Source organism: Podarcis muralis, chromosome 2 (assembly GCF_964188315.1).
Source record: "Podarcis muralis chromosome 2, rPodMur119.hap1.1, whole genome shotgun sequence".
Taxonomy (NCBI): Eukaryota; Metazoa; Chordata; class Lepidosauria; order Squamata; family Lacertidae; genus Podarcis; species Podarcis muralis.
Genome location: NC_135656.1, coordinates 43,100,064 through 43,122,997, shown reverse-complemented (window position 1 = coordinate 43,122,997; position 22,934 = coordinate 43,100,064). Strand labels below are relative to the sequence as shown.

At 45.4% G+C, this 22,934-nt stretch overlaps 1 protein-coding gene across 3 annotated transcripts in view; it reads left to right on the top strand.

Moving 5' to 3' along the window:
• Positions 1 to 1,355: 1,355 nt before the first annotated feature.
• The window catches only part of ADGRE5 (adhesion G protein-coupled receptor E5), a 46,158-nt gene continuing 24,579 nt past the window's right edge, over positions 1,356 to 22,934 (top strand). Inside the window, exons 1-2 of one of the 3 annotated variants that reach the window (XM_028717296.2) lie at positions 1,356 to 1,630; positions 20,780 to 20,836. In XM_028717296.2, coding sequence (XP_028573129.2) covers positions 1,420 to 1,630; positions 20,780 to 20,836 — 268 coding nt within the window. In that variant the 5' untranslated portion in view covers positions 1,356 to 1,419. The remainder of the gene's footprint in view (positions 1,631 to 20,779; positions 20,837 to 22,934) is intronic. The other 2 variants (XM_028717294.2, XM_028717295.2) reach the window with 2 other exon arrangements.

Below are 22,934 nucleotides of genomic sequence, written 5' to 3'. Positions count from 1 at the left end.
GTGTAAATGTTTTGAATACAGCTTAAAGTTTTGAGTATTGTTGTAATTGACTGCAAGTGACCTTGTTTTTATGGGAATGCAGGACCAAAACTAAACTGAACTAAAATGCTGTGCAATTATAAGGGTGTATCATGTTTTAAAGTACCAGAATACTATTGACGTGGGCTGCCAGGCAACCAGAATTTAACCAGCCCACCCAGTTTTAAGGCATCTTCCCCACCCCTTGTATGGTGATTTTCCCACCCGTCTGGTTTCCCCCACATTTTTACATTGTCTAGAGATGTATGCCTGCATCGTGCATGTATGTGTACTGGACAGGGAAAGGTGTAGAACTGGGTGTTTGAACATAGAGTAGCTTGTGTGTAAAATTCAAATGACTTCTGCACTGTATTGATCACTGTCTGCTTCCTATTGAAAAGAAAAGTGCATGAAGTGAATGACAGTGCTGAGGAAGGTATGGCGGGAAGCAGGGGAGGTTCAGCACCTCTGCATCCCTTGTGATGAAGGACCAAGTATTTCCATCAACATGAAAGAACCCTAACCTTCGTACTTTATGAGGGTCAAGCACCCTGCCAGTTCTCCTCCTGACTTCTGATTCTGCATCTGTTTCTGCAAATACTTGCAACCAGAAAAACTCACCTTTTTCCTCTGTACAAAGCAGTCCTTGATCCTTCTAGGAACACAGGACGCTGCCTTATATTCAGATCATTCGCCCATCTAGCGCAATACTGTTGACACTGACCAGCAGCGGCTCTTGGCTCTCCAGGATTTCAGACAAGGGACATTCCCATGTCCCAGTCTTATCTGGAGATGCCAGGGATTGAACCCATGGCATTTGGTTAGGGAACGCAGAGGCCTGTCTTTAACATGGTTTTTGTTTCTCCAAGAGAAAAGGGGAGAGAAGCAAGCTGCTGTGTAAAGCAGGGCAGGATCTTTTTTTCAAGCCTCCCACACCCTAAGATGGAAATCCAGTTACGCACAGTATTATAAGGTCAAACCCCTTCTAGTTAGCACTCCTTTTAAACGAGGCCGTGCCTCCTCTTCTTTCAGGTACAAAACATTTCAGCCCCATAATCCCACTCCGGATACCGGCTCAGACGCAGCCACGCGCCATACTTCAGGATGGAAATGAGAGGCGCAGCCGAGGGCGCCTCACTTTCCACCTCCCTCCTTCCAGGGAAGCCCTGGAGGACCCTTGCGCGACGGCTAGTTTGCGGCGAGTCGAAAGCGTCGCCCAGGGCTGCTCTCTCCACCGTGTGCGAGGGCTGAGCCGTGGCCCGGACTGGAGAGACCACGTTATTCTAGCACTAAGGCCTGGCCCGGGTCCAGACACGTTTCCCCCAATCACTCCCGCCCCGTCAGCTGCCATGCCTTGCGAGAGGAGGCGGCGGCGGCTTCGGCTGGATCCCAGCCTGGGCGATGCCTCTCGCCCCTCTCTCTGCCCAGCCCCTGCGTGTCTGGGCGGGTCCTGGCGGGAGTAGATGCCGCCCCCCGCCCTGCCCCGTCTCACTTCTCGCTTCCTTTCTGGCCGGCCCGGAGCCCTCGCTCGCAGCACCCGGCGTTCCCCGCCCTACGCGCTCGTCGAGCAGGAGCATGGCGCTCTCCCCGCGGCTCCGGCCGCTGGCCTTAGGTGAGTCCCCCGGAGTCGGGGAGCCCTGCGTGGCTTGGCCCCCACTCAGATCCGGCGAGGCTCGTGGCCGCCTCTCTGAACGCGTGCCCGGGGGTTTTGTGTAACTGCTAGGGCTCCACCTGCACCTCTCAGGGACTTGTTGCTGCTGCGGGGAGGCGAGACTCGGTTCTCGCTGTCTTGGGGTCTCGCTTCCCTTCGCCTCCGGAGGGGCTGTGTTAAGGGAAACTCCCCGAAACTTCTCCGGCTGCGCTAACTCCGCGTTGGTGTGCAAATGCCGTTGCCGCCTTTTTCTCTTTTACCCCCCAAGTGCATTGCCAAGGCACTTGGGAAATATAAATCCCGCGGTAGCAGCAGAAGCCAAAGGATTTCTTTCATTTCGCAAAGCAGGCTACCGTTGCTTTTTAAAAAACTGATATTCTCCAATAAGGAAAGTGACTTGGAGTCATCCCCCACCCCAGCACTTTACGCACATTGTCCCAGGAACAGTTGCAAAACCCCGGTGTTGCAAGCCTGCGCTACTATGACAGGGCACCATTAGACGTGGTGTTTCCCAGGGGCCCGAGGGAGGCGTCGGGTTGAGCGGGACGCAGGCGAGATCCCCTGCTTTTGATCCCCTCCTCAGCCCTCGACCCCGCTCTCCCAGCTTCGAGTCAGAAGGAGAGCGGCTGCAGGTGTGTGTGGAAGAGAGAAAGCAGCTCGGGATCGCTGATTTTGGAGGGGATTCAGTGGTTGGGAAGGGCCTCAGTTCCCTGCCTCGTGAGGAGTGATAGAATCAGGGCCGGCCCTACCACTAGGCAGGCTGCGGCGGCACCTTTAAGCAGTGGGTGGTGCTGAGGTATTGGAAGATGGAGATGTGGGTGCCACTCCCGCCTGCCTGCCCTGGGCTGCCCAAGCCAGCCTGCAAACCTGAATGCTGGTGAACTGATGCTGCCTAATTACCACCTGGAAGTAAGAATCAGCTGCCAGCACAGGGTTGCTTCCAGCTGAGCTGTTTATTGAGCAGGCATCCTGATTTGTTTGCACAAAGTTTGTGCGGAGGTTCTGCGACCTTGGCTGTTTATTGAGCATTTGATTTGAACTGTTTGTTTCATCAAGTAATTGCTATCCTGGTGTGTTTTCCCATTGCTTTCCTTATCACAAAAGTCTGGGTTTTTTTGTGGGAGGAGAAGTGGGTTTGTTGTTTGAGAATTGAATCCCACCCAAAAACAACAGTCTGGAAGTGCCATTATTAATTTTTGTGCATTGAGAGGGATTGAACTCGTCTGCCTCAGGCAGCAAAATGTCTTTTGCAAATGAGGTCACTCCATGCATTGGGAATGGGGGAGCAGGGCTGGGCCTTTCACCACCCATGTGCCTAACGTGTTCTGGGCAGCTGTGAGAAGGAAACCTCAGTATAGGCCAACATGTTACAGTGGTACCTCGGGTTAAGAACTTAATTCGTTCTGGAGGTCTGTTCTTAACATGAAACTGTTCTTAACCTGAAGCACCACTTTAGCTAATGGGGCCTCCTGCTGCCGCCACGCCGCCGGAGCCCGATTTCTGTTCTCATCCTGAAGCAAAGGATTCTTAACCTGAGGTAATATTTCTGGCTTAACAGAGTCTGTAACCTGAAGCGTATGTAACCCGAGGTACCACTGTATTGTAAAGCTCTTCCATGCTACGAAGAATCTTGGGGCAATCCTAATCCCCCCTTGTGTGGAGAAGTACAGGCCCTGAGATACACACATCATTCTTGAGGTGACTAAACACATTATGCATGAGGGGGTTTTCTGACTCCCCCAACCTGGGTGTCCTCCCCTCAACCTCAAGCCACCATCAGCTGCTTTAGCTGATATAAGAAAGCTCTTGAGAAACATCTTAGGGGGCTGAGAGCTTAAGACAGAGTAGTTTGTGTATGCCTTGGCCAGGTGTGGGGAACCTTTTGTGCCCCCAGTTGTTTCTGAACTACCACTCCTGCCATCCCTAACCATTGGTCATCTAGCTGGGTCTAGACTGCCCAGTGAGTTAATCACGTAGCTGAGATTTGAACCAAGCTACCTAGTTCATACTTCTAACCACTAACGTTTAATATTAATAAAGTGGTTGGGAACATATGAAGCACAATCAGTAGGGTAAGTTTATGCCAAGTTAGAAAATCTGTTGAAGCACAATGAAATATTAATTTCTATAAAACTTTATTGGGGCAACTGCAAAATCTTCGCATACAAATATAATGAAATAATTAGTAGTTCAATCATTCTTTTTTTAATGATTTAAATGAATAATACTTGGTCACAGGTAAAGTATTATACCAAATGAAATACTGTACGACGAATGCCTTGGAATGCGTAATACACAGTACTTAAATTAGCCGTACATAATTTCAAAAAATGAGGGTAACCACTCAGAAATGCAAATTATAATGGTTCTGAAAACCATCAAACTTTAAACAGAAATGTAGCTCAACTTGTTATAACAATACAGGCCATTTTGATCTTGACCAAGCTTGTTTTTTGCAGTTAACTGCCCTTTCTATATCTTTACTGAAAGGTAGTACTTTTAAATAAAAATGAAAGACTTATATGGAAACAAGACACTTGCAATCAGATCTGCTGAGACATAAATTAAAACAAGGAACACAAAACACATGGCTACATAATAAGCATCAGACGGCTTAATAATGAAAATATTAAGGAACAAACATGAAACACACACCCTTGGGCTCTCTCACTCTCTTTGTGGCTGCATACACATTACTGGCTTAAAACACAGCTTGGTCATTCTTTTTCTCAGTTTGAGGGAAACCATAGCATAGATACGGAATATGGTTAACATTGTGTGTAAGCCACTTCCCAAACCATCTGTGGGAGTACACAGAATGCAGAGTGAACAGGAGAGTGTACACAGCCAAAGGCTACAGCAACCCTATGCACACATCGGGGAGTCAGTCCCACTAGACTCAGTGTGGCTTACTTTTAAGTAGACACACATGCCTGCACTGTAAAATGTGTTATTTGTTGCAGTCCAACCAAATGCACTCAGTGGGACTGAACTCAGTGGGACTTTCTTGCAAGTAGACATCTATATGATTGCACTGTAAATCTCCTATTGTACGCCGCTTTTGAGACTTGCTGGCTTCTTTGTGTTCTTCACCCTCTGCTGTTTCCACTTCCTTAAAAAGTAAAAGCAGAATGCCATTAGATCTGCTTTGGAGGCACTGCCCTGTCCTGTATAAGTTATCAGAGTCGACAAAGGCACAGAATGGGCAACCAGATGAAGAGGAGAGAGAAGCCAAGAGTCCTGGTTTCTCATGCTAACCTCTAGTTTGACCCACTAGGCACCACTCTCTTCCCATGTCCAGGTCTATGTTCTTGGCATCAGTCAGGACACAGTGGAATGGGCCCATGACACAAGCCAGGAAGAATTTATTTTCTACTTTAAGGAGTATTTTGATATTTCTCATGTTGAAGCTTTACTGGAATTTCACATTCTTTGTCCCTAGTTGGTCCTGCCAGCTATGTGACATCTAGGGGGTGGGGTGGGTGACATCAGACTTGCTTTAGGAATGACTGGGCTTCTTCACTCCGTAGAAAACATGGGCCAAAAATTCCAAACCTGGGCACCTTTTGTTATAGTCTGAAGTCTAGTCCTGTTTTCAAACTGTGGCTTGGTTTCTATAGGAGTGACCATCAATCAGGATGTCTCTCCTGGCCAGAGTATCAAGTAGATCTAGATGCTGTTTCTGGACCACACTGTTTGGTAACGAACTGGGACACATTTCTATCCATCTCAGATTCTCCTCTCAACAAATGTTGCTGTTAAGAATTAAGACTGTCCAACACAGGGTGTAGCTTAACTTCGGGCTACTACAACAAAATCCAGGCATGGAGCATGCATGTTTGTGTGTGTGTGTAAAACTTGCAATGAATGCAATAGTATCTGATGTCAACCTAAGATAAGATTATTTTTAAGATGCTTCATTTTGGAAAGTGCATATGTTTGTTTCCTCCCCCCCCCCCCCCCAGGGAGAACTGTGTTAGGGTCTCAGCTTGGGATGCTGTGCATGAGCTTTGATGAGTTGGTTTTGCACATCTGATTCTGGGAAGCCACATGCCACTCTTGAATAGCCCAAAGTGGCAGACAGGTGAGTCATAGGGTTATGTACATGACAGGCAGTGTTCATAGTCAGGCAAGTCATGTATAGCATCCCCTTCACCACCACAACATTGCATTTTCTTTTGCTACTAGACAAGAAAGCAAAAACTGGTTGATTTTCAACGGACAGTGTGGCTGCTAATCAAGAGGGGGGAAAAACCTTAGTATGGTCTGAAGAAAAAAAATTAGCGTGGCTTGCTCTTGTGCTTTTAACAGCAACTTGATGTGCAAGGAGAGATACACAGGTTCCTTCTACTAGACAACCTGTTTGTTGAGCATCCATCCAGCTTTGTTTGCATGACGTTTGCAGAGAGGTTAGACAACTTATTTTGAGCATTCGCTCTGATTTGTTTGCAGGGATATTGCCATCAGGCAATATTTCCAGTATGTTTTCCTGTCACTTTGCTTTTCGCCAAAACTTTGCAGGGGTTGGAGGGGAGGCAGATTTCTTGCGCACTAGTGGCAAATCCACTTTAATTGCGCAACCTGAATTGTCTGCTGTGCCACTGAATCCTACATCAAATTAGCAGCCGTCAGGAAGCGTCTCTTGCTCACATACACACCAGGCTGCTGTTAAGATACAGCTGTAGCAGAGTGTTGAAAAGCTGACAACTCTAGATGTGAGATCTTGGAAGTAGGAATGGAAGGACCTGTCAATTTCGGTTCTCTCCGTTTCTCTCTTTTTATCTTAAATTCAGTTCTCCACATTTCTACAGCAATCAGTGACTTTTTTTAATGAAAAAATGTTCATGAAAATTATCCGGCATCTTAATGTGCATTTCTCCTAACAAACACATTTTTGTGTGTGGCTTTGATTAATTTACATATTTTTTGCAAGCTGTTTTCCATGATACAATGCATTGTTCCATGTTTTTTCACCAATATATTCATTTTTATGCATATTTTCCCCTAATACATGTATTTTTATAAACATTGGTTGGCTGGCGAACTACATTACAGCATTTTGAGAACTGCAAATTTTGGAGGATAGCTGTGTTTTGGGTTCCCATATTGTTTTGGTGCAGATTAACTAGGTTTGCCTTTAAATGCAAACTTGAGTTGATTTTCTCCTCTGTCCCTACCTGCGAGAACAGCCAGCCGCACGAGCTGGGAAGCAGTTTTGTGTGAAGCCCTGCTTTCTGACCGCTGCTATACTTCGGACACAAATGTCGCAGGCTTGAAACGCAAAGAATTCAGAATGCCTCCCTGCCGGCTGCCAATTTATAACAGCAGGGAATACCCTCTAGAGGTCTGGCGTCGGGACTCAATGCTATTTCCATCGCCTGGATTGATGTCTGCCACACCTGCTCACATGGCATGTCCAGGCCCAGGGGGACAGCTGAGTCTAGTCAGCATCCACATGGCTGAGAATGTGATGTGGGGGAGAAGTATTGCGATCTTGAATAGGAAAATGAGCCCTGGCCTCCCACTATTCAAAAAGGAAAGGTGGGGGTGGCTGTTGGGTATTTCCATGGCATCAGCTGCAAAAGACTTGTTTTGTTGTGACTCGATGTCTCACTTTCAGGATGGGATTTCCCTCTTGAACGGAGGCTTGAATGAAATCTTTACGAGCCAGCTTCGCTTCAGTAGTTTCCAGATCACTACATTAGTAGTGCAGTGTCAGTCATGGAGAGTGCTGCTGCCCCTCTCAGGTCCATCTTTGTAGGCTTCCTACAGGCATCTTGCTGGCCACTGTGAGAACAGGATGCTGGGCTAGATGGGCCTGATCCTGCAGGGCTCTTCTTATGCTTGTAATGGGCAAGGAGGCCGAGGGGAAAGGGTGGAATGTGAATGCCTGCTTTCAGGATATTGGCTTTTTGTGTTGAGTTAAGTAACTCAATGAATCAACTCAAGAGCTGATCTGACTACTTATATAAATGGTGCCAGCTCTGTATCTAGTGTAGATCAGCAGCAATTCCGTTAGGGAATGTTTTCCACTGGGAGGAAGTGTGGGCTGGCCTGGGAAGAGGAAGAATGACAGATCTGTCACTAACACACAGCAGCACTCTTGGCCTGCCATAGTAGCAGCCTAGCCGGATTTGGCCTTCCATAGTTTATTCATATATAATGCAATACAGTGTGGGCCTTATAATGCAGGTGGCCTCACAATGTCTTCCAGGCTCTCTTGCAAAAGGAAGTATCTCTTTGGGGGCTTTGTGGATACCGCGGTTCTTGTTTTCCTGCCCAGGAGTAAATTATGCTAAAAACAGGCCATGTGGGTGGAGAAGCATCTGGGTTTCTCCACATACCGCTTGTTAGTTCTCTTTTCTTCACATCACTCAGCTCAGGAAATGAATCAGCCTTGCCAAGTGGGTTACCCAGTGATTCCATAGCTACTCTGACCCTCCGCTGCCTTTCCTCCTGGAGTTTGATGGCTCATTCTCAAGTGGTGTGTATTTACAATGAATGAAACTGTGTGCCTGGGCTCATAAGCAGATCTAGGCATGGAGTTTTCCTTCTAAGATGCTCATCGAACTTTCAGTTTTCCCACCAGGAAGCCTCTGTCCTTCTCACTGTAAACGGAAGCTTTTCTCGCATCACCAAGCCAATTCACCTTACAGCCATGGCTCTGTATGAATGAGGATGTGTAAGTCACAGGAGTCTATGAATTCTGCTGCTAAATACTCCAAGATGCCTGTGTTTACATGTTTACTGAGAAATAATCCCCCCTGTATTCAATGGGACTTACTCCTCAGTAATAAAAGCCACAGTGTGAAAAACAGGCAGCAATTCTTGCACAAGTAACTCATCAGCTGGCTGGGGTGGTAAGTGAAGTGGGAGTATGAAGAGTGCATGAAGAGCTTATGTATGCCAGCTTTAAAAAAGGGTTTTGTTTTGTTTTGTTTTGTTTCCACTTAGCACAAGCAGATCTGGCAAATGACTAACTAGCATGGGTTTTGTCATGTTAATTGGTGTTGTTAAGACGTTTTCAAAGAATGTAAGCAGAGCCAGCCAACTCACTCCCTAACTTTCAAACTAGCACAGGTCCAAACTCTTGATTGTCAGGGGAGTATTACTATGTGTAGCAGGCTCTTCTCTGGCCTTTGCCTCCCCTATGATTCTCCCTGTGGGTTCACATGGCCCACCACTGCTTCCCTTTCGATTTGCTCTCATGACAAGAACAAATACTGAGAGATGAAATACTGAGAGTTTTATTTGTAACAAAAAAGGGCAAATGCTGCTTTCAGTCACTCCTTTTCTATTTAAAGTTTTGCTGGGTTCCCCCCAACCCCAAGGTCAGAATGCCAGTCTGAAAAATGGAATGGTAAATGCATTGTGTTCTTGACCAGGGTGTATTCTCATGATACATTTAGGGTACTATGATACCACTGTAAACAGTTGTTGCTTTCCACAGTGAATTCTGGGAGATATGGTTTGTTAAAAGTTCTAAGAGCTGTTAGGAAGCCCCTATTCCCATCCCGGGGGACGCGGGTGGCGCTGTGGGTTAAACCACAGAGCCTAGGGCTTGCCGATCAGAAGGTCGGTGGTTTGAATCCCCGCCACGGGGTGAGCTCCCGTTGCTTGGTCCCAGCTCCTGCCCACCTAGCAGTTCGAAAGCACGTCAAAGTGCAAGTAGATAAATAGGTACCACTCCGGCGGGAAGGTAAACGGCGTTTCCGTGCGCTGCTCTGGTTCGCCAGAAGCGGCTTAGTCATGCTGGCCCGGAAGCTGTACGCTGGCTCCCTCGGCCAATAAAGCGAGATGAACGCCGCAAACCCCAGAGTCGGCCACGACTGGACCTAATAGTCAGGGGTCCCTTTACCCTTTACCTTTACCTATTCCCATCCCAGAGATACAATTCCCAGAGTCCCCATGAAAGGGATTGATTGTTAAACTGCTCTGGGAGAGGAATAAGAATATTGTTTCCTAGGTTCATATGAAACAGGTGGTTCGGATTGTTTCCTGCAAATTGCTATCTGGGTTCCTCTCATCTTGGTGAATGAACAGAGGACATAGTGAGGATTCTTCTTTGGCTTGGCATTACATGTGGGTGACCCCACAAACTTATCCAGTCCACCATGTTATTCCTCCACTGTTGAGGACGGTATGCTTCTGAATACCAGTTGTTGGAAACCATGGGAGGGAAGAGTTCTGTTGTACTACATTTGTGGTGTACAGAGAGTGCTGCTCTGCTCAGGTCCTTCTTGTAGGCTTCCCACAGGCATCTGGTCGGTCACTGTGAGAATAGGATGCTGAACTCAATGGGCCACTGGCCAGGTCCAGCAGTCTGTTCTTATGTTCATTGATCAGCTTTGTTCTCACCACATTCTACCCACCAGCAAAGAAGAATGAAGGTAATCCCAGCTCACACTGAATCCTCCCAGAGGATTAATAACTTTCCAGGACAATGACAGAGAGGGTAGACTAGGGATAGCAATGAGTCAAGCATTTGACTCAGTGAACCCTTCAAATAAATAATCAATTTAAAAGAAAATATAAAAGACATTTTCACAGACTGAGTTGGCTGACTCCAGAACTTTTTTTGTTGGTTCTTGGGCAAGAGACCAGCAGTGAGTCTTCACCAGGCTGAAACCTTTGCATCCTGTAGCTTCTTTGGTAGATGAAGATTCATCTGCTTGCCCTTCAACCATTAAAGACACCAGAGCCCTGCCAAAAAAAAAAAAGGGGGGGGGAATGTGGCATCTCCAAGCCAAGTTGGATCTGAAAAGGGGTAAACTAGTCAGTTTCAATCTGCTGTGGAGCTGAATGGAGTCATCTCAAAAAGAGCTTATTTCTGCTCAGCTTGGCAAACCTGCTTTCCTTCTAGCAGCCTGTTGGCTCTAATTTCCCTACAACCCCCATATCTTTGAGTGGCTGCATTGTGGTTCATCAAACAGAATCAAATGCCCCAATTGTGCTGCTGCATGCTATGTAAATGTGTGGCCTGGTGGTTTCCGCTAGGGCTTTCTGACATCTGCAGCTGCTTTTCTCAGGTACATTATGTAGTGCTGTGTTAGCACTGGGAAATCCCAGTCTTATATGTGCATATCATACATACGCTGTATGCTAGCGATATTGTGAGCTGCTCCTGTTAACAATCCCTGTGTGTTTAGCCAGCCAAATAAATGCAATCCAGGACATGCACCAGCACTAACTACAGGTTAGCATGCCAAGGGGGAACAAATGGGACCTATTAAACAGTTGCCACTATGCTTTTATAACTTCGATTTGCCTTGGATGACGTTTCCCAGGTCACCTGAAATTTAAATTGACAATAGGGAAATGATGAGGCTGAGTGGTTAGGGTACAAGCTTATTTGGCTAACGGGAGAAAATGTCTCTACAATAAAGGCTACAGTTGTAGACACAGGGCCAGGGACAGAGAGGGAATCTCTACCCTGCAGGTTTTGAGCTTAGCTACATGTTGTACACAAACATGTATAATGATGCCTCTGTTGCCCATATGCTGCTTTAGGAGTGAGGTACCTGGGCAGGGAGAAGTTGGAGGGGCATGAAGTAATCCCTGTAACCTCCCCCTATGTGTTTCTCCCCATGACTCTTCTCCACTCCAGCCCCTGAATTCCAAGTGTGTGTTTGCTTTACACCAGTAACTTTCATGATCTGTCATCTGTTGGTGGTGCTAAGAACTCACCTGTCTCCCCACCCTACCCCTCATGCAGAACTCCAGCACCCAGAATTCTCCAGAGAGCAGGAACAGAATCATAGAATCATAGAGTTGCAAAGGGGCTCCGAGGGTCCTATAGCCCAATGACCTCCAATGCAGGAAGATTAAGCTACTTTTAAGTCTGTGATATAAAGAAGCACAGTTGAGCGCAGCTTGGGAGGTTTGAAACCAGTAGGATTCTTTTTTGGTTTGTATTGAGTACTTGGACTTCATGAGTTTGTAGACCGCAACCTAGAGACGGATGTGCCCTTCAGCAACGTTTGAATTCTTTCCCAGTAAATTTGGACATTTGGTTATCACGAGCAGCATCATTCATGCTCGGAGTTAGCCTTGCATTTCAAGCATGCATCAGTGCCAGAGTCATTATTCTTTCTCATCCTTAGAACTATGTGCCAGTTCTTCGCAGCCCACTGAACTTGGCCAACTCTGGCCGCTGAGTAGCCTGGATTTCCCCCTCATCTTCTGGCTTAGAAATCTTCTCCTCTTGTCTGTTGCCTTTTTTGTTCTGTTTTGTTGCTTTACATGCCCCACCTATGGACTTGCCCTCCTGACTTGCTCACTGTACAGTGGTACCTCAGGTTACTTACGCTTCAGGTTACATACGCTTCAGGTTACAGACTCCGCTAACCCATAAATAGTGCTTCAGGTTAAGAACTTTGCTTCAGGATAAGAACAGAAATCGTGCTCCGGCAGTGCGGCGGCAGCAGGAGGCCCCATTAGCTAAAGTGGTGCTTCAGGTTAAGAACAGTTTCAGGTTAAGAATGGACCTCCAGAACGAATTAAGTACTTAACCCAAGGTACCACTGTATTTGCCCTGACAATAGGAAGGAGAGCTTGGTTGCCTAGCAATGAAAACTATACTGATTCTTCTTCTACAGCCTTACGGGAAAAAATACTCTGATCACATCCGCACATTCCCTCAAACAATCCTGGGAACTGTTGTTTGTTAGGGGTGCTGGGAATTGTAGGCTCTGTGAGGGGTCTCCTGGCAACTTTTAGCACCCTTAACACGCTTACTGAATTGTACTAGTGTTTCATATGCGACCTCTTCTCAAAGTAAAACTGGAAGTTGCATTGCAGCAGCAGCCGTTCTATTATCATCTGGTACCAGAACCTCAGTTGATGCAGGTCTACACACTAATCCCAGGGTCTTATTGGCAGGGCCTTCCTCTCAGACATGGGCGGAAGAATGTGTGTGGAAGTTCCCAGGGCCCTCCACATCATGTCACAACTTCTGCTGCAGCTGTGATATTTTCTTTTTATTTGTTGACATTACTTGCATCATGCAGTTTTGAGAACTTCCGAGAAGATGAGATCACGTACTACCCAGAACCCTTGTGACTCTCTTTGTGACAAACTAGGTGTTTACACACAAAGCGTTGAGTCCTTTTTGCAGTTTAGGGTCCCCTCCCCTACATGTGATTATAGATAACTGGTACTACAGAGCATCATCTTGCACATATTGAGTACATTTAAAGCACATTGGCCCCCGCCAAAAAAAGATTGTGGGAACTGCATTGGTTAGATAGCTCTTGACGTCTTGCGGTGCAGGAAGCTGGCCAGTCGTGAACTTCCCACTTTTGCAGAACTTAGCATAAAGACCAGTGTACAACCTTTGATACTCCCAGCCCTAGTAGAGAGAGCTCTGTGCTTGCGCAGTGCACAAGACTTGCTGGTCAGCTAGCTGCATTGTGGCCTCGAGGGGTGTTGCTTTCCTTGTGATGTGCTTCTCTTCCCCCTTTCCTTAAATTTATTATGGCAGTTCAAACCTATCTATATGGTACCTGTTGCTGAAATGTGGCGGAAGCAAAAGACCTCCTTAAGAGCTTCAGGGTGTTACAATTGGGCCCCAAGGCGCTGGACTGGGCTGCGTGAGGCTTGTCAGTATACCGTATTTTCACTGCCCCTCCTGCCAGTTTGTAGTGGGATAGAGGGAGGGGGAATTGTAGAGGAAAGCACAGCGAGTCTCCCTGAAAGTTCAGAAATGAAACCCAGCTGAACGAAACTAGCCTTGGGGGACTTCCAAGGAGGGACAGAGACATGCAAGTCATTTTTAACCTCTTGTGGGGACAGACTTGGTCTTCGTTGATGGGGGAAAGGGCATGGTGTTGCTATTTCTAGAGCAGATCTGCTTCCAGGCACTCTGTGGCGCTGGGGGTTCAAGTTGCCTTCCCCTCTGACTACTCTGGTGGAATCTCCAAAGAAGGCCGGCCTAGTCCATTTTCCCAGCTGTCCCCTTGATCAGGTCCCACTGATCTCTTCCTCTTCCACACTCTAAAATCTTAACACATTTACAATTACAATAAATTTGTAAGTAGTGCTCCTCAGGGCTCTGTTCTCTGTGTGTGGCAATGCCTCCCTGTTTCCCTAAGGTGGCTAGCCGCATTTCCCTTTCTGCAGAACTAGGAGGCGGAACTTTCTCTTTCCTGTCACCTCTGGGTTGCTTCAGAATTTCCCCAGAAGAGCTGGAAGGGGAAGCCTTACTTCTTCAGGAGGATCGGTATCTGGGCGGGGTGTGTGTTTGTGTTTGTGTGCATCTCACACTTTCACATGAGGCCTAAAAGTGGGGGGGGGGGAGCATGAGTGACTCTGGCTTTCTCTGCCACCATTTCTGTAGGAAGTGAGGTTTACCTTTCAAACTTACTGCCGCAGTAAAGCTTACGGACTTTTGAAATGCACATTCCTTTTCTTAGGCCCTAAGAGAGATTTTTGTTGTTGTTCCTTGGAGACCATTCCTGGCGCTGGGTGCTGGTCTAGGCACAAAGGATGCAGATGGCACCTCAGCGGAGGGAATCATTTTCCCCTCAGCAAGGCCTTCAGATCCTAGAGAGAGAGCTGGATTGGGGGGGGGGGGCAGCAGTTACCGGTATGTTGTGCTACTGAGGAAACCAAAATGCCTGTATGCTTGAAGTGGGAGCTTTCCTGGGCCCTTGATTCCTAATCTTTATTTTTATTTTTGTGCACTGCTCAATTTTACCTATGGAATATAGCATGGATGGGGGACCTGTGCCTCTCCAGATGTTACTGAACTACAGCTCCTTTCATTCCTGTTTGTTGGCTGCGCTGGCTGGGGCTGATGGGTGTTGGGAGTGCAACATGTCCTGTCCCACCCCCCATGTATCATTTTACTTTCTTTTCCTTTTTTTAGCTTTAAAAAAACTCTGTTCTGAATGTTGTTGTTGCATTCTTACATGAAATAATACTGATTCTGACAGGTTGCATTTCATACATCGTATGACACTTTTGTCCTAGAGTTCAGTTTGATTCAGGTAGCCCTGCATATTATCTTACCTTTGGCATTGTTAATTTGTTAACCATTTTCAAGAACAATGATTATGTTGCTTTGTTTAGAAAGTAATACATGCTAGATATTTGCATGAGCAGGGTAGAAAGGCAGGACTGGTTTTCCATACTCCCAAGGTTGTTTGTGAGGAGCATAGAAATTTGATCTTGGAGAGGTGAGTTGCTAACAAAGGTTACGATAATGGAAAATGCAGCTGTGAGAGGTGATCTATGTCCATAGGTGGCTGGTTCTACAACAGGGGCCAACACCAAACAGGGAGGAGTCCCAACGAGTTTTCTTACTTTGGCAAAGGCTTACTTCTAGGACAGGCAAGTTTTGCCTCCATCTTCAAATTGCTTTATCTGCATGCACATATGTGTAATGAGCTTGTTTGCTGCCATCTCTTCCTCATTCCTGTGGAATATCTCTTATTCTCTTGAATAAATGTATTGCATTTTTTCCTTACATTGATGTGCACCAGTGCAGTGTAACAAAAGAGATGCTGTCTTGTTGGTATGTTGACTCAGTCACAGCCTTAATGAATGCTAAGTACTTCAAATAGGTCCCCGTGGTCCAAGATCTACTTGCTTCTTGACTGGGAAGACTGAGGTGGAGGCAAGCAGTTGTGACCCAGAAAGGGGTCTGCAAAGCACAATTCTCTTACCCGTGTCTCAGGGAACAGAGTGTCTGGGCAGCATTTAGGTCCTGAGGATGTGCCACACTTGCAAAATATAAGGTTGAGAAGGAAATAGGGTTAGCGCAGGGGCGGAGGAAGGGGTGGGTGGTAGGTGTGGGCTGCCCCGGGTGTCACCACTGAGGGGGGAATGACAAAATGCCAGGTGGCACTCACCATGCCAAAATGTCTCCCCCCCCCCCCAGCTGTAGGGCGGCTGAGTGGGAGGAGTCAGGCAGACTCCGGAGGCCCGGTGGTGCGCCCGCCTCTGGGCGCCCCGCCCCAGGTGCCTGAGCAGCTTCCTCTGCCGCTAGGTTAGTGTGCTGGCTTTGTTGATTTCTTGCCTCTGGTTTGTTTTCTTTTTTCAGGAAGCACTCCAAGGAATAGAGCAGCCATTTTGGTGAAAGCATTGTTTGCTGCTCTTTTGGCTTTTTGTTTCGTGTGCAAGTTTGTTTACAGCTGTTGAAAGAATGTGAGTGCATGACCCATCGGCATTTCATTATTACTGTTAAGCCTGTTCCAGGCTCTGTCTGTCCTACGGACAGCAGTTTCCTAGGGCCAATGCACTCGACTGTGATGGAGAGGCAAATTCAAAACCTCCCACTCCAGTCATGCAATTCATTGCCAGCCATTGTCACCTGTTAGCATGGTCTGATAAAATGCTATTTCTTATGTGTCGATGGGGATGCTCAACTTGGAGGGCTTTAGAGGGACCGAAGCACCTTATTACATGTGACACTTGGTCACAATAAATGTTTTTCATGAGGTTGTTTCCACTATCACTCAGCAAATTCAAAAAGCTGCAGTGTGTACCAAACATTTGTGCATAAAGGGGGACTGACACATCTTTCCCTCTAGATCTTTCCTCCTTCTTTCTTGATTATATAAGAGCTGAGGGGTGCTCCTAACTTTTCCTTAACAAGGCAAGAAGTAGCTAGGAGGAGGTGGTTTCAATAGGAAAACCAGCCTGCAGGGAAAGTGGTGAGTACAGTCATACCTTGGAAGTCGAACGGAATCCGTTCTGGAAGTCCGTTCGACTTCCAAAATGTTTGGAAACCAGATTGTGGCTTCAGAAGCCCCGTCAGATGTTCGGGTTCCAAAAGAACATTCACAAACTGGAACAGTCACTTCTGGGTTTGTGGCGTTGGGGAGCCAAAACGTCCAAGTTCCAGGGTGTTCAGGATCTGAGGTACGACTATCCTAATGCACGTGCAGTTATGATCAAGATTGAAGCTTCTTCCAACTGCTTGATTGTTGTAAACAAACAGAAATAAAAATCATCCCTTTGGGGGCAGGTATGTTGCTGAGCATCAATAATGCTTTGACCTTAATGAAATTGATCCTGCTCTGTGCAGTAGATCTTGCAGTATGAAGATTGTGGAACCTCTGTGTGATTATTAATCATATCTAGAAACTGAGAGGATTTTCATCAATTGACCTTGAAGACAGCCAAGGACAATCCTGGGCAGGCAAGGAACGTGAATCTTGTGATACCTATTTATTATCTCAGGTCTGACTCAAAGCACTGGCCTTCTCCCCTCCCATTATTGAGCATAGTAAGCCTGATCCTTGGCAGGATAAGCACAATTGCCAGTGTTAGCCAGCAAACCTCTGAGGTCAGTCCCGATGGTAGAGTTGAAGAGGATTATTTGAGACAGAAAAGGGTCCCTCTCTGCCTTCATTTTTTCTGTTGCTTATGGAAAAATAACTGTAAAATGAAAAAGTGAAGCTAAACCTCTCCGCATAGAGACATTTACAAAAGAATTCTTTCTACAACACATAATGGGAGGTGTTTTTAATGTTATTTCTTCTCTCCAGCAAGTAATAAGAAGGAGAAAGATATGTCTGTTTTGCAGTCTGCATACAGTTGTGTGATACCAATCAAGGCAAGTGAACTGGAGATTTCTGTTCAGTCAAAAGATATACCCTGACCAATAATTTTTACATGTTATCTGAAACCTAGGAGAGATAAGTTTGTAAAGGAAACAAGAGGAGCAAGAGATTAGAGGAGGACACAAGAGGGGCAAGGGGGACAAAAGTTAGAACAGGAACAGAGGAAGATATGAACGAGAAGAAAGAGCAAGAGAAAAAGAAGATAAGGCTATTCTATTGGTCTCATTTCAAAATACGTTACAGAAACTTGATGATAGAATGAAGGAATGTGCAAGTAATGTGATGGATAAGACATTTGAGACATAATGTGGGCATGATGGAGTGAAAGATAAGCATGTGCTTAATCTCTTCAGTTGAAGTTGCTTGGACTCACAACATATTGTAATTACTGTACAAGAAGTAGAAAAATAATGAATGTAAATCACAATTGATAAAAATGAGAGCAGAGGAGATCTATAATAAAGGCTGAAAAAAATAAGATCAGAATCAGATGAGTGCCTGAAAGATTTGACTGACTCTCCAGTAACATTTATTTTATTTTTAATTTGGAAGACCCAAATGTGAGATGCATAAAATACATGCTTGGAATAAAGTCTGCTTCAGAAAAAAATTACTCAGAAGGAAGTGCCACTGAGTTCAGTGGGACTTACTAATCAAATGTAGGCTTGCGGCCTAAATATACTGTATTTTTCCGTCTATAAGATACCCCCATTTATAAGACACCCCCTATTTTTGGGGACTCCGATTTAAGAAAATGGGGAAAGATCTATCTGTGTATAAGATGCCCCCAAATTTTGGACATTATTTTTTAGGGGGGGGGGGGAATCTAGTCTTATACATGGAAAAATACGTACTTAGCGACAATACAGTAAAATTATAAAGTACTAAAGCTAGCTTTCCTCTAGTACTTCAGGCAAGAAGTAATATCAGTTAATCTACCCAAATGATTCCTGGTTTTAATCCCACCATTTTAATTCTGTCTGAAGAATTTAACTTCCTAGTAAATTAGTTGAAAGAAATGAGCTCAAGCTATCATTGGGGAATAGGGACACAGGAAGCTGCCTTGTCCCATGTCAAACCATAAGTCCACCTACCACAAGCTGTCCAGAGCTTCAAAAAAGTGCCCATTTAGAATCAGTTTTCAGCAGTCTTCTTCAGCTGCTGAATACAATTGTTAGAGGAAGGAAGAAAAGAAGCAAATGTGAACCTGGGATGGAGATCCTGTGGACCTCCAAATGTTGATGGACTACAATTCCCATCACCCCCAACCATTGACCAGGCCTGATGAAAGTTGGAATCCAACAACATCTAGAACGCTTCCTCACCCTGTTGTAAATGAAGATGATCATGGTCTCTTAGCTGTAAGTAGAAGCTTGATTTTCTGTTTCAGCCATGCATCAGAAAGAGCTCAGAGAAAAGATGGCAGGCATCAAACGCTCTGGGTGGTATTCAGCTAAGTATTGTTCAGAGTAGACCTGTTGGAATTAATGGACCTAGCCATGTGCATTAATTTCAGTGGATCTGCTCTGGAAAAAACCCCTGTAGTTGACTTCCACCTTCTGTTAATAATAATAAGAAGCTGTGTATTGGGTTGCAGAAGATGGGAAGGGTCTGTGCTTGCCAGTACTGTATGCTGTTGAGTCTTTCCAGGACCAAGCATCAGATGCCTGTCTTTCATCATCAACTAAGCTTCTAATATTGCTGAAGGATTTTGCCATTCTCTTTTGCAGCCCCAGGCTTGGCTAAGCAAGCTTCTGTAATTGTATATGCTTAAGTTATTTATTGACACATTTTCGGGACTTGTGTTTGAACCGGGGCTGAGCGCCAGAACTTGTGAAGTAACAGTAGAGAAGAAAGTAGCTAGGAGCCCTTGCAGGCAGCATTTCACATACCACTGTGTAACCACAGCCTGCTCTGGTCTACCCTGTATGTTGACTTCTAGGTGACAAAGTGTAACTTACAGGCGGGTTGAAGACCAGAAACCACTTCTTGGAAATTAACCACTTGCTTGTGTTGGTTATTACCCTGCACAAACAATTGGCCCTCAATTTGCACATTGGTTTTAAGCAGAAGCAAAAAACGTTGCTGGATACGCATGAAACGAGAATCTGTTGTGCTTGCAGATGCCGTGTTGATTGAATTGCAATACAATGAATAAAAATACAACACATGCGAGGCAATAAAACAACATCTTAGCGCAATGTTTGTAAATGTTAGGAAGTTTTTAAAAGGCGAATCAAGAAATGCAGCAGACATCTACCAAAATAAAATAAAATCACAACCATCTGTTTCTCTTTATTAATATAAATGAATATGCCTCATGCCCTTAAAATTCCATGCTTCTTTAACTATCTGTAGGGGAGAAACTGCCTCCTTGCCATAGAGGAAAGGACTAATTGGGTTTGTATGTTTGTTTGTTTGTTTACATGGGGGGCATGTTGCACTCCAACACCCATCAGCTCCAGCCAGCACAGCCAATGGAGAGGAATGAAGGGAGCTGTAGTTCAGTAACATCTGGAGAGGCAGTATAGAATGTTTTAAATATAAATTTATGACTCGACAGTCAGTGAAATGGTCGCAACACGATTTAATTAAATCAAAAATACTGGGGCCTCTTGCCACTGAACTCCTTTCCTTGAATCTGTTGTCGATTCAGCCTTTTATTCTGGAGGGCCTTTGACTGGAGGGCTGTTCTGTCTCAGCTGCCAACATGGGAGTCGCTGTAATCTGTTAGCAGTTGTGTAAGCCATTACTTGAATCTGGCTCTCCTGACAGAGCTGCCCTCCTTTGAGAAACCACTGCTTCCAAGAGAGCTGTGCAGTAAGGGGAAAGAAGGGCTGGAATAACCATGACTGGAAATTATCTTAGTATTCATTCAGAGTCAGCCACAGAACCAGATCCAAGGATTGCATCCTGATGTAATAATATGAAGAGCTGAATTCCTAAAGAGGTCACCTGGTGAAATACAAATGTGTGCTTTCCCTTATGTTATCCCCCTATCTCTGAGTGATGGATAGTCCTGGCTGATATTACAGATCCTTCCTTCCTTCCTTCCTTCCTTCCTTCCTTCCTTCCTTCCTTCCTTCCTTCCTTCCATAAATGTCCTGGATTTAGACAGGGTTTTAACTGCTGTACAGGCCTTCAGAGGCACCCTGCCTCCAACTGTGAAGGTAGAATATAGAAATTGTGGCTAGTAGACACTGATCTCCTTGCCCTCCATTAAATACCCATGGAGGTGTTTGTGAGATCCACAAAGCTTTTACTTCCTGGTGGGACCGAATGACCTGTCCCATGAGTTCTGAGAAGGCTGGGACATGCAGGTGAGTAGAGCCAGTGTGGTGTAAGAGGGTTGGACTAGGACTGAGGAGATACAGCTTCCAATTCCCTCTTAGCCATGGACCTGCCTCATCTATCTTCCAAAGTAATGATGCGGCTAAAGAAAGGTGGGAAAGAGAACCATGTGTGTTGCCTTGAGCTCTCCAGAGCAATAGCAAGGTATAAATTAATGGTAAGTCTGACACTGGGGCTCTCTGTCTTTCAGGGCTCTTCATAATCCTGATTCAGTCTAGAGGTGCTGCCCAGCAAGAAGGAGCAGAAGGTGAGTTCTCTCTGGATTAAAAAGCCTTCAGAGACTCAATAGAGGGCCAGTTTAAAACCACCGCTTTGCCATGTTGTTTGTTTGCGGACGAGTGCAGCGTGTGCTGAGGACACCAAAAGAAAGAGCTGCTGTATGGCTGGGTGCAGCAAGCAATCCACAAAGCGGTGATAGCCAAGACAAGGAGAACATCCTACGGGTCAGCTCATGGGGTTATGCATAGCACTGTGGCTGCATTTTGAAGAAATGTCTTTCCATCCATCCATCCATCCATCCATCCATCCATCCTGTGGGTCGGTGATTTCCATGTCCCAGAGATAAGCAAGTTATTCGTTCTGGATGGAGTTGCTTCCCCTTGAAGGAGCAAGTGCACATCTTGGGGACACCCCTGGATACATCTCTTGTCACTAGAGGCCCTTGTGTCCTCTGTGGCTAGGAGTACTTTTTACCAGCACCACCTGGGTTACCAAGCCACGGCTGTTCCTGGACAGGGATAGCCTGGCCATTGCAGTGCATGCACTGATAACCTCGAGGCTGGATTACTGCAGTGCACTCTGTGTGGTGCAGCCCTTGGGCCAGGTTTGGAAACTATTGCTGATGCAGAATGAGATGGCCAGACTGGGGGCACATGACCGACACCTGCCCTGGCTGCACATTTACTACGGAGCCAGGTTCAAGGTTCTTGTATTTGCAAAGCCCTGAACAACTTAGGTCCAGGGTACTTTACGGACTGCCTAAACCCTATAGCCCAGCTTGATCATGGAGATAATCTGCGGGAGCATTGTTGACAAGGCTCATCTGACAGCAACAAGAAAATGAACCTTTAATGTCATCTGCCCAGTCATGTGGAATGTTCTGCAGGCACCTTCTGGTTTTTAAAATTATTATTATTATTGAATTATTAAGCAAAAGAAGTGCAATCATAACCAAAAATAAAAAATGTCAACCATAAAGCATCACAACCTGGAAGGCCAAAACTACGAAGGTACAACCCACCTCCAAAGGGAAATAAAAAGGCACCTTCTGTTTTAATCTTTAATTGTCTGCTGGAAAAAAGTATGCTGTCAAGTTTTTGCAGGCAATTAAAAAATATCCATGATAGTTGATCTCCAATTTTAAATGTTTTTTATTGTATATTTCTAAGTTGGTTGTAAACCAGCTTGATAGTTTTAAAAATATAAATAGCAGTATACAAATATTTTATGAATACATAAATGTAAGGCAGCTTTCCATGTTCCTATATCCTTTATATTATAGATAAACTTCCTTACAAGTGAAATAGCAAATGCTTAGGTACTAGTCGACTATATTTAAATATTCCATATTGTTGCACAAATTTGCTTAATGCAGTGTTGGCCAATGATTTGTCACCTAGGACCACTCTAGAAATCTTTGCTAATGTGCAAACATGAAGGCTAGAAATTTGCCTTTTAAAAACATGTTTGTATTTTACTAACTTTTACTTAGAGTAGACCCATTGAAATTAATTGACCTAAGTTAGTCATGGCTATTCATTTCAGTGGGTTTGCTCTGAATAATGGTTAGTTGAATGTCACTCATAAATGTATTAGGGGCTCTCATGCCTAAATGACTTTAGATCCGTCTCAACTCGGAATGAGAATTCCCTGGCCTTCCAAGCAGCTTTTTTTGCCTCAGGTTTTCCTGAAGCTACAGGCTCATCCTCCAGATATGTTAGGGATTACCGTATTTTTCTGTCTGTAGGACGCCCCCATGTATAAGGACCCTCCCCCCCACCTGCACCATTTTTGGGGACTCAATTTTAAGAAAATGAGGAGAGATGGCCCAGACTTGTTGAGCTCCCCCCCCCCCACGCAGCTGTGGACAGGAAACACTCCCTGGATCGTTTCCCACTCACTGTGGCATCAGAGGAAGCCACACTCCTGCCAGTGGGGTGCCACTTCTCCCTCCCCCATGCCACTATCCATGTATTGGACGACCCCAGTTTTTTGACATGATTGTTGAGTCAAAAAACCTCATCTAATACATGGAAAAAGACGGTATTGTTTCCTGGAAAAAAAGAGACTTAAGAATAACTAAATTGCAAACTCTGGCACACATGAAAGCTTGGATTCTCAAAAAA